At 55.8% G+C, this 11,611-nt stretch overlaps 1 protein-coding gene across 1 annotated transcript; it reads left to right on the forward strand.

Annotated features, from left to right (window-relative positions):
* The first annotated feature begins 227 nt into the window (after positions 1–227).
* Rflna (refilin A) lies at positions 228–9,224 on the forward strand. The gene is made up of 3 exons (XM_021163980.2): positions 228–484; positions 7,062–7,171; positions 7,970–9,224. Exons 1-3 carry the CDS (start codon positions 314–316, stop codon positions 8,301–8,303), a joined length of 615 nt encoding a protein of 204 aa, XP_021019639.1. The 5' UTR covers positions 228–313; the 3' UTR covers positions 8,304–9,224.
* Positions 9,225–11,611: the final 2,387 nt, after the last annotated feature.

Genomic DNA, 11,611 nt, shown 5'->3' on the forward strand with positions numbered 1-11,611 from the left:
GGTGGCTGTGGACCCAAGTCAGCACCACGGAGGGTGGGTGGGTGGGGGCAGTGACTTTTGCAGGCTGGAGACTTTGCAATCCTCACCCTGCCCTGGCCCAGTGGGTGGCCGGGGGGCGGGAGCGAGAGCCGCGGGCGGAGGAGGGCGGGGAGGGGGCGGTGCCTGGGAAAGGAGGCTCAGCTGGCGGCTGGAGGCATTTGCATCAGGAGCGGGTCTCAGCTGGAGCCGCAGGCCAGAGCCTCCTTGTCGCTCCTCTGGCCCAGTGGTGGCGGGGACCCGAGCTGCTGGGGCCCACGCCCCGCGCCCGCCAGTCATGGTGGGTCACCTGCATCTGCAGGCCATGGGGGACACGCGGGAGCAGAGCCGCGACGGCTTGCTGGACAGTCCCGATTCAGGACTGCCCCCCAGTCCCAGTCCTAGCCCGCCCTTCTACGCCCTGTCGCCAGGCACCCTGGACACCCGTGCCACCACTGAAGCTCCAGTGGTAAGACCTGGGGATTGGGCAGTGGGAGGGCCGTTCAGAAGCCAGCATGGTCTCATCCCTCTTCTGAGGCAGACGTGGAGTGGCACCCGCCTCACCAGGATCTGCAGGCTGGGAGTTTCGGGGTGATTGCTGGCAGGCAGGAACACAGAGTAGTATCCCGATGCCCCAAACTCTACAGACTTACGGCTATCTGTCCGTGGGTCCCGTCGCTGCTGCCACCGCCTCCTACCTTATTGACCTCCCAGGACTTCTCAATGGAGGCATTTTTGCAAACCCAGCTCGGGTCGAGAGCCTCCATGGGCTTCGTTTTGTAGGTGTAGAAGTGGAACTGTCCCCGGAGCTGGGACTCTAGGGGTTGGACACTCTTTGCCCAGGTTGCTCTGGCGATGGGTCCGAGGGAGCAACTTGAAGAAAGGACTGGCGGAACAGAGCAGAGGTTGTACATGTCCCTGTGGCTTGATGGCCTCTGCCGGGTGTGTTAAGGACTCTCCCGCCAAGGTGTGCCTGCGGGGCTGTGCTGGAAGCCTTTGAGGCTCCAAGCCACGTCCAGCATCCTCCTCCAGACATTTGACCCGATCCAGGGCACAATGTGGTTGTCAGAACTTTTCTTTAAATCTCCCCAGGTGGCTCAAACATGCAAGGAAGTTTGAAGCCTGTCTTGAATTGAACTTCTGAGTCTCTTTTGGGAGGGTGGGTGGAGCAATCAAGGACTTTAGAAGTTAATATAAGCGAGCAATGCTGTTCTTAGGTGGGGGTGGGGGTGGGAAACTAGGAACCTCAATATGGATGTGAGGGGGAAGAAATTCCAGGGAACATTTTTGGGGATGGAAAGAAGGCACCAGGAAAAGGTCGCTTCGATTCCTTGTGACCCAGAAGCCTTCTGCAGGGCATTCGGGATACTTCCCATGCCTTCTGGGTCAGCCAGAGGCAGCTGTGAGAACAGCTCCCTAGCCTGGCTCTGCTGCTGTTACTGCTGCCTTTCCTGGCTAAGTAGGCGCCAGCTATGGAGCTATACTGCCCTGGTCTGTGACTTTGTCTGGGCAGGGAAGCCTGGGGGCTATTACTCCACGATACCTGGTAGATGACATTTCCCTCAAGCCAGGGGTGGGTCTCCCCACTTCTGTTTAGTCCTCACAGTCTGTGAATGCTTGCTTGCCTTGGTTCCCCATGTTCTGGAGTCCGTCGAGGCACAGAGATGGTTAGGAAGTTATCCAAAGCTGCCCAGCAGAATTGACCCCAGGAACCTGGCTCCAGTGTACATGTAAATCTACCCTGGTTTTCACTGTGTAGCGCGTTAACGGCTTCTTGATTATTTAAGCAGAGAAATTAAATGTGTAGCCATAGGGTCCAGGTCATCAAGAGAGGAGGTAGTAGCCATGGCAACCCCTCCTCAGGTTTGGGGGCCCAGCTGTGGCCCCGCCCACTTACCTATCTACCAGTTCCTACCCACTAGGGTCCCCACCTTCTTGAGTTCCATTTCTTCCCTACTTACTGTATCATCTAAGCGCCAGCATCCTGGTCCCCTCTGAGGCCCTAACTCTGAGGCCTAGGTATAGGCAGGCTGACAGTTGCCAATCCACTGGTTGGTCTACTGTGTGGGATAAAAGAAGGCTGCCCACATCTTGGGGAGCCAGTTTCAACTGGAAGAAGCTATTGGAAGGTGGTCAGGTGTCCCCTGGTGTCCTCACATAGCACCGTCGTACTAGTGGGGAGCTACGGTCACCTTCACTGTGTGACACGGAGCCAGGAGTGAATGGCTACCATGTATGTAAGATTGACTGCTACAGACAGTCAGGGAACGACGCTGCAGAAGCCAAGGGTAAATCAGGGAGTGGATTTTAGGCAGATGGGGGGTGACAAACGTGTCTCAGTCTAAGAGGACGGCACATGCCAATGTCCTGTGGCAGAGCCTTAGAGAAGAGGAGGAGAATCTGGGCCAGGCTCTGCTAGGCTAAGCTGAGGTTGAAAGCTACTGCTTTGTTTTTTGTTTTGTTAAAAAAAAAAAAAAAAACAAAACAGTACCATGAGCACCCAGGACCCCCAAATTAGAAGCCTCTTTCAGAGATGTAACTGGAAAGTAGCTGTGTGTGTATGTGTGTATGTGTGTGTGTGTGTGTTTATGTGTGCGTGTGCCTGTGTTGCCCTCCCACGTGGCTCCAGGAGAGCAAGATGTATTGGCTGGAATGGGGGCTGTTTGCCTGCCGCCTTCACCCCAAGAATGCTCAGCCATCCAGGCAGGACTGAGTCGAAAGCAGACTGACCCTGGCTCTGCCACCCTGGTCTCCCAAGTTGGACTTCTGTGCCAGATGATAAACATCAGGTGCCCCCGCCCCCAATACTTCCATCGCAGAGCTGTGGTGTGTGGGGCAGACATGGCGGGGAGCCAGGTCCTGCTGGCTGAGAACAGGTCTGTGTCAGAAACAGGCTCCCAGCACTAGACAAGCAGTTTGGGCACTGCCCCCGCCCCCACCCCTGGGCACCCCTCCTCATCTAGTTTTATGGCCCACAGGGGACTACTGATGACTTTTGGGATCTGACCAGGGCAGCTCTCTAGGTATTTGCTTAGACCACAGCCCCTTCTATGTGTGTGGGGGGTGGGGTGGGGTGGGGGCAGGGCTCACTGTTGAATGACAGGGGGTGACAAGAAGCAGAGTGGGTTAGACTCTGCCTCCCCAGGGTCTCCTGGTTGATTCATAAGAAAACCTGGCTTCAGGACAGGATAGAGAGGTGTTGATGACAGGCTGGGCTATCAGGAAGGGCTCCCCCCCCCCTCCCCCGGGTGGGCCCTGGTCCAAGCGGAGAGGGAGGGGCATGGTGGATATGACTACTTTGGGGGGCCTTCTGATGTGTTTTATAAAAACAAAAAAAGAGCCAAGGGTATGTTTGGTGGAGTGAAGAAGTATGTTGAGGTGGGAAGAGGGCTCTGTGAGCCCATGCTGAGGCATCCCTTCCCCCTGAGGGACCAGCCACAATGGGTATAGTGTAGAATAGAGTTTATTTAGGGCGCGGGAGTTGAGAAGGGAGGAGAGGGGGAGGCTGGCCAGGAACATGTGGAGAGGGAGGGGATGGGGGATGGAGAGAAGGGGCAGAGAGTAAGAGGGACCCAACAAGCCCCTTCGATAGTAAGCTGGGCAATAGCTGGCTGTTGCCAGGTAACTTCCTACGAGGGCTGGTGCCCAGAGTCAGGAAGGATGGATGGATAGATAGACAGTGGATAGATGGGCAGATTGAAGGAAAAACGAGCAGGCAGATGGATGGACGGACAGTGGAGGGGCCTGGAGGACAAGGCTCAGTAGACCCGTGGCCAGGGCGAGGTGTCTGTATGGACTCCTGTGGAAGGGAGCCAGTGTGCGGGGTGGGTGGAGGAGTCTGTTTGCAGAGGGAGTTGGGGAGGCAGGCAGATCTGCCAGGGCCTCCTTCCAGCTGGGCCTGTTTAACCTCAGTGGTGGCTTGGTCTCTGGTGGATTGCCAGCTGGTCCTCACAACCCCGGCCCCATGGCCCCATGGTTAGGGCACCTGCTGGGAAGAGCCTCACGTGGAACTTCAGTCTGGGGACCCCACAAGCAGCCATCTTCTGGGGAAAGCACTACAGATAGGGCCAGTTGGGATGGCTGCCTCTAAGGTGCCAGAGTGGCTTAGAACAGAGGCCGCTCTCTCGTGGATCTGGAGGCCATAAAACCAGAATCAAGCAAGGCCCGAGTTGGGATCCCTCCGGACTAGCGAAGACCATCCCTGGCTTCTGGTGGTAATCCGTATGTCCAGTGACACATCTGTGGTTTCTTGTGGCAAGATGTGGCTTTTGGTGGGAGCCCTTGGCTATGGCATTGGGGTACTCTGTGGCGTGCTGAGATATAGTAGCAATATCTGCCGCCAGCCATCTTCATCTTACTCTATTCTGATGTCCCTGTCTTAGGACACTAGTCAGTCAGTGGCTACCTCACACCTGTAGAGACCCCATGGCTGTTCTAGCCACAGCATGGGGTTCGGGACTCAACTGTCCTTGTGGGGACCATCAATATCACCAGTCTTTCTGACTTGCTGTGGGGACCCATCGTGGTGGCCTCTCCCTCCAATTGCACAGCTCTGTGGCTGTTTCTAAGGTCCTCAGCTGCCACCATTAACAGCCCCTGCCTTCTGCAGGGAGGACAGGGATTCGGGCTGTTACGGTCCCTCCTTGCTTCATTTCCTCCTGGGCCGAGGTAGACTTATCAACCAAGCCTGTCCCACACATATTCAAAATGCAGCTAAAAACAACCAGGGTTTAATTCCAACACTTGGGAAGGTGAGGCAGGAATACAGCTGGGAGTTCCAGGCCAGCCTGGTCTATAGAATGAGAGACTTCATTTAAAACAAACCAGAAGCTGCCAAGGGTGTCTTTGACTCCCTTGCAAAGTCTCCATGTAGCATTGTGCATGAGGCTGGGGGTGGGGGTGGCAGGGGTGGCAGGGGTCCCTCCAGCAGCAGCCAGTGGGGCCGTGCCCCTCCATCACCGAGGAGGTGACACTGTTTTGGCCTTGTGGCTGTACCCCTTCTGTGTGTCTTGGTTCAGCTAGGCCAGACCGCCCCCAGGTGGGGCGATCTCTGGGTGGCACCTCGCTCTCTGCCATACTGTGTTATCGCTCCCTGTGGCTTTGGGTTTTCCCAGCGTGCCAAACCCCATGGCACCACGGCTCCAGCCAGCCACTGAGCGGTGTTTACCATCATTGGACTGGGCAGTGAGTGGCTCATTATGTTCAAAGGAACCTCGGCCCTTTGCCCTGCTGAGGCCAGCTCTGATCTCCACCTCACCCCTGTCTGACCAGTCAGCTGCCCTGGCTGCCCATGGCTCTCTGCACTCAGGAAAGGGCAAGGCTGGGGTCAGGGCCAGGTGGGGAAGGGGGAGTCCATTAGGATTGGTAGGTACCCTCAGACCTTTCTCCCCCTCTATCTTGATGTCCCAGAGCTGCAAGGGGGACAATGAAATCCCTGGGAACTGGACATCCTTCAGCCCCCAGTGTGGATGGCATCACAGTTGGCACACTTGCAGTCATGGATGCACACCGAGGCTCTGCCAGCCGCAGCTGGAGGTCTCAGTCACCTTATGTGTGTGTGTGTGTACCATGTATGGTACCCACAGAGACCAGCAGGGTGCATCCATCCCCTGGAACTTGAGTTAGGTGTTTAAGTTACCACATGGATGCTGGGAACTGAGCCCAGGTCTTCTGCAAAAGCAGTAAGTGTCCTTAACCACTGAACCATCCTGCAGCCCCTTGGAGAATCTCTTTAGACTTAAAACAGGGCTCCTGAACCCTGGGTGGCCACCTGCCTGGGATTTTCTGTGCCCTAGTGAGGCGCAGTGAGGCAGATACGGTGATGTGAAGACTCCAGTGTTGACAGAGCCTGGAGCTATGGTGGCCCACACTGTATGTGGCCTGGGTGACCACCATGGTCACTATGGAACGATACCCAACCTCTGGGTGGGAGAACTGTTTCTTACCCAATGCAGTTGAGCTCTTCCTGTGGGCTCTGTAGCCTGTAGGGTGAGACATTCTCAACTCTTCGCCAGGGTTTGGAATGCAGAAATCTCCTACAGGGAGTAGCTAGTGGCTGCCACCCACTTCCCTTGGTATCTGTACCTCCAATCCAACGGGACATGTCCAGCCTCCCTGCCCCAGGCCTTAACCCAGTGGACACCTGGGCTCTGTCCTATCTCGTGAGGCCTGCAGCCTCCCTGTGGGTGGCTGTACTGTTTTTCCAGTGGCAACCTTTGGAGAGCTGGCTCCTTCCACTTGAATTGCACTGTCTGTCTGTCTGGCAGAGTCCTGCACAACCTCCAGCTGGATTGGGGCTGCTGCAGCAGGTTGGTCAAGGCTCAGGACACGGCCTCAAGAGGTGCTGGGTTCCGATTTTTTACCTCTTGGTCTGTCTTGAGGTTCTCATGTAGCCAAGGATGGCCCTGAACTCTCTATGCACCTGAAGATGCCCTTGAATTCCAATTCTCCTGATTGTACCTTCTGCCTACTGGGCTTGCCGGCCCCCGTTTATGGGATTCTGGAAGTAGGGGCCTAGTGCATGGTAGGCAAGCATTCTAATGCCTGAGCGAAAACATTGAGCCCATGAGCCAAAGAGGGGCAGCGGGCAGGGGATATGCATCCAAATGCGTACAATTAAGCCTTCGTCCCTGTTCACACCCTACCTCCTCTAAGGCCACATGGGACCTAGTGCTGTGCCCAGGGCACAGTAGCTAACCAGCAGACTTACCTGGTGCATTTGGGGGAAACACCAATCCACAAACAGCCACTCTAGTGTTAATTTCTGTAAGCACCTCAGCTGGGAGGTTGGTGGCATGGATCAGCGCTGATGTCTCTGGAGCCTGAGGCTGCATGGGGTCCCATGGGAGACAGGTGCCTCCACCTGACTCAGTTTACATTAATCTCACCTAGGGTGCTGGTGCATGAAGACGGTCATGTCCTGCCCTCACAAGGTCATGCACAGGCGTGTGGGTACACACGTTTGTCTGCTTCCCCACCCCCATCCTCAGTACTGTGGGTAATATACAAATAGATATTCCCTTCGCCTCTGCCATGTCTCCTCCTAGGCTCCTTCCCTCTTCCAAACTCCCCCAGCTCTGGAGATGAGGTCACGGTTGCTGCCTGTGTTCTTTGGGGAGAGCATCGAGGTGGACCCAGAACCCGCACATGAAATCCGGTAAGTAGGCCAAGAGCGAGGTGGGTGGGTCCCAGCTTGGGGAGTGTGCTGGGGAGCTGGGTGCAGGGTGTAAGACAGGACCCACCTGGCTGGAGGGAGGCGGGGGTCATGTCTGGCTGTGCACAGCCAGCCAGCTGGGGCCTCAACTCATACTCCCTGGTGCTGTGTCCTCTGCTTGGTATCAGGTCAGAAACCATGGAAGTGGCACTGATGTCACTGACTTGTCCCTCTGAAGGGGGACCCACCTACCAGGAGGGGCTATGGGGACTTTCAATAGGCTTTCTTCTGGCAAAGTTGGGAGTAGACTTTAATGGGGGGGGCACACTCGCTCTGCTCTCCCACATGACCTTTTAACATCGTTGGTCCCCGAATACTGAAATATGCTCCAACACCTCACATATTCCTCTATGGTCACAATCCACTGCCACAAAGCCACCACCCAAAAGAACCTATCATCCCGATCAATCTTTTCTTGTCTCTCCCCCCAATTTAGGGTCCAGCGGTCTGTGCTGTGTGTCACTCTTTAGTCTCCCAGCTGGGATCCCTCCCCTTCCCTCTTCCTGTCTCCTGCTCACTCTGCCCCATAGGTTTTTTTTGTTGTTGTTGTTGTTTCTCATTACCGATGGTTGTGAGCCACCATGTGGTTGCTGGGAATTGAACGCAGGACCTCTGGAAGAATAGTCGGTGCTCTTAACCTCTGAGCCATCTCATCAGTCCCCCAGCTGGGGATTCAAGGTCAAGAAGGCTAGCCACTGAGGGTGGCGGGCAACTCACCCCCTTCGTTACTGCCCTCCCCAGCTGCAACTCTGAGATCACCTACGCCTCAGAGAGATACTTCCGCGACAAGATCTTCTACGCTCCAGTGCCCACGGTCACGGCCTACAGTGAGACCATAGTGGCGGCGCCCAACTGCACCTGGCGGAGCTACCGCAGCCAGCTGACCCTGGAGCCTCGCCCACGGGCCCTGCGGTTCGGGAGCACCGCCATCATCTTCCCCAAACTGGCCCGCAGCTCTTTCCGCACCACCCTGCACTGCAGCCTCGGCCAGCCTCGGCACTGGTACTCCTCCAGCCTGCAGCTGCGGCGGTGCGGGGACCCTGCACCCGGTCCCGGGGGTCCCGATGTACTCTGAGGAGTCCAGTGTCTGAGGAGGACCTGAGTATGGGAGAGGTTCAGGAAAGATGACCCGGCTACCACCACGTTAGGCTGGCTGTGCCCGAGCTCCAGCCTAGAGGATTCTGTGAATGCATCTTTCATTAGCCTTTAGAGGCTCTATGGCCTTAAGGGCAGGGCCAAGCATGTCCTGGTGTGCCCTTGAGGCAAAGACGGCCCTATGTAGCACAGGGCACTCAGCCATGGCCTGGCTCGCAACCTCATTCTTGGAGAGGCTCTTTTCCAAAATAGGTCATTTTAAAAAAAACACTCATTCCAGCTGAGAACCTCAGGTGCGTGCGGAGGGCTGAGCTGGCTTTACCTTGACCTGAGATGGCAAAGGCTGGGGGTACCCAGAACACATTGTCTGCTGTGCAGGGCACAGCCCTGCAGGGCGGCCCACATGTGCCCCACAAGACACATTCCCGACTAGCTTAGAACTCTTGAGCCTCAAAGCTCTTTGGCAGGTGCCCTGGGGAGGCATCAAAGCAAATGAGGGGACGCGGCCAATAACTGCCTATGGCTGACTCTGGACTTGAGCCTACAGCAGGGCTCGGAACCCCAAGAGAAGCGGAGTCTGTTTTTCTTGGCCTCCCATTCTTGCTTAGGATGGATCCTACAGTTACACCAGTTTCCCACAACCTGGTGCTGTCCCATGGTGCCCAGGCTAAAATGAGTCCCCGAGTCTACTTTAGAGGTGGAGATGTCCCTTTGTCTCAACTGTCCAGTAGCTAGAAACCTACCTACTGCCGCTGTGGTAGCCCAGAGGGAAGGGACACTCTTTGTGGGGCAAACAGAACCCAAATGACTGATAGATTTCTGTTCATCTATTAGCTTATCTGAGGTGCTCCCTGGTTAAAAGAACAGCTTAAGAAATTAGTGAATTATCTTAATAAAATATACCCGCACAGCCAGGATGCCCTCTGTTTCTGAGATGCCCCTGGGGGTGGGGGTGGGGGGAGAAGCTGGATATGCCTGGAGCTACTTTCTTCCCACCTGGCATTAGTATCTGAGGGAGCCTGGCTTCCCTGCTCCTGGGAGACAAGGAAGAACTAGAGATTTCCATGTATGCCAGCCTCCCGCCTCTCACCCCAAAAGCCTCCCGTGTGCCAGGCAAGGGCCCTATCACCAATCTATAGTCATAAGCCCAACTGGCTTCCCACTCCAAGGGCTCTTACCTGTTTGAGAATATAGGGTCGCCAGGCTGCCAACTACAATGTGCAGAGCTTGGGAAAGCCCCCCAGTGAGGGAACAAAGGCAGGGGCGGGTAAGGCACCATACCCCAGGTATACTCCAAGTATACCCCAAGTACACCCCTCAGCAGTTCACCTGTCCTGTGGTTATCCAGGGGACCTAGAGATCGGGAGAATGAGGTGCCAGGTTGGAGCAGATCCAGTCCCAATCCTTGGGGGCTCACCACCCTAAGGCCATGTTCCCAGCTGCCCTGCCCTAGAGTGCCTTGTGTCAAATGACCTTTTGCCTAGCCCTCCAGTACCAGGCACAAAGACCCTGTAGTATCCCCAGAGTGGTTCCTGCCCACAGGGCAGTAAGGCTTATAGTAATCACAAGGTGCCTAGGTACCCCTTCTTGTTATTTTTGAGACAGGATTTACGACATCAGCCTTAGCTGTCCTGAAATTCACTCTGTAGACCAAGCTGGCCTTGAATTCACAGAGCTCCATCTACCTCTGCCTCCTGTGTGCTGGGATTAAAGGCACGCGCCACCATGCCTGGCGTGTGCTGCTTTATGCTGCAAAACGTGTGAAAGAATCTGTAGTACTCGTGCCCGCAGTAAACGCGATCAATGTCCTTTCTCATCAGCCAGACTTGTGCCCTGGCCCTCTGGACACCTCGCCGTCTCCCTGGGCAGCAGAGAACCTTGGTCTAGAACCTGGCCCTGGTTCACTCACCCTTTCGTCAGTCACAGCATCCCCAAAAGGAGTGGTGGGGGGGTGGGGACTCGAGATCCTGGTGGCAGCCACAGCTCCCTGGAGACACTGTCCCCACTGCCTGAGGTTCTTTTGTTGGCCATGTCTCAGATCCCTGGACTAGCTGCCAAGGGTGAGGGACGTGTGTCCTTCCACATGGGCCATTCATGGCTTTCTTCCTTCAAACTCCATGCAACCTGTACACCTTGTAATGTAGCTTGTCCACAGCCAAGAAAGAGCTGAGGTGGCCGCCACTACCACAGACGGGCAAGGCTGGTAGAGAGACCCCCGAGCTCCACTGGCCGCTGAACGGCCTCTTACCACAACCCTTGCCCTTGAGCCTCCCTGACCCACCTTGTAGAGTGGTCTACACTAGGCTTGGACCTCTCTCTCTCCACCCTCCTCTTTCACTTTGCAAGCCCAACCTGCTTCAATATTAGAAAGCCAGCCATGCCTTTTCTCATAGATCCCTTGTCCCCACCCTGGCTTTCAAGAGTCTAGCACAGGCTGTGTCCCCCACAACCTGTCTTTTGAAGGCTGCCACTTCTAGGAAGTCCTCCTTGACTGACCTGGTCTGTGTTGTTTCTGAGTCAAGCCTAGGTAGGGGATCAGTGCATATCTGACCAGTGGGCAGAGCTCTCCTAAGGGGAAGGGGTCAGGCTCTATGTGGCTTGATGCAGGACTAGCTCTCTCTGTATTAAGAGACTCAGAGGAGCGAGCTTGGGTGTTCTTAGAGAAGGGTGGACCAGTGTGGCCAGGTGTTTTCCTGGGAGGCAAGGGTGAGAGAAGTCACATGCGCCTCCATTTTAAAGGTGGAGCGAGGACAGGCTGGTTACAGCTAGGGGACAGAAGAAACCCTCCAAAGGCACAAGCTCTGTCTCCACATCCCTGTCATGGTCTGGGCCTCATGGGTTTCATATCTGAGAGGCAGAGATGCGGCTGGAGGAGACAACAGGGTAGCTCAGACCAGCTCCAGTCTGGTGGCAGCCAAGGGACACCACACAGTGAACTGGTGTAGCAAAGCAACCTGACCATCCAGGTGGAGCTGGCTGTGTGCAACATGAGGCCCACAGCACCCCCTGGCTGCTGGCTTTTGTATTGCAGTCTGGACGCAGGCTGAGCCCATTCATGCCAGCCTGGTACAGACCTGCCCGGTGGTCTCCAGGTTTCAGCTCATGTCTGCTCCCGACAGTTCACAGGACAGACAGGCCGCTTGGGAGTCCCTGGAGGATGCAAATGTCTCTCCACACTCTAGCTCAGATATTCCAGGCGGCTGGGGAGGTTGTTCTGGGGAGATACACACCTCCACCAGAGCCTTCATGATCAGAGTCCTGCCTATGGCTGCTTCAGATCCCCTTTCC

Source organism: Mus caroli, unplaced genomic scaffold, assembly GCF_978045245.1.
Source record: "Mus caroli unplaced genomic scaffold, Mus_caroli_1 scaffold_4, whole genome shotgun sequence".
NCBI lineage: Eukaryota > Metazoa > Chordata > Mammalia > Rodentia > Muridae > Mus > Mus caroli.

Excerpts from the sequence above, each read along its gene's own strand:
- Rflna (XM_021163980.2), top strand. The coding sequence starts at position 314 with ATGGTGGGTCACCTGCATCTGCAGGCCATGGGGGACACGCGGGAGCAG. Across the intron at positions 485-7,061 it reads CCACCACTGAAGCTCCAGTG|GCTCCTTCCCTCTTCCAAAC; the intron begins GTAAGACCTGGG and ends GTCTCCTCCTAG. Across the intron at positions 7,172-7,969 it reads GAACCCGCACATGAAATCCG|CTGCAACTCTGAGATCACCT; the intron begins GTAAGTAGGCCA and ends TGCCCTCCCCAG.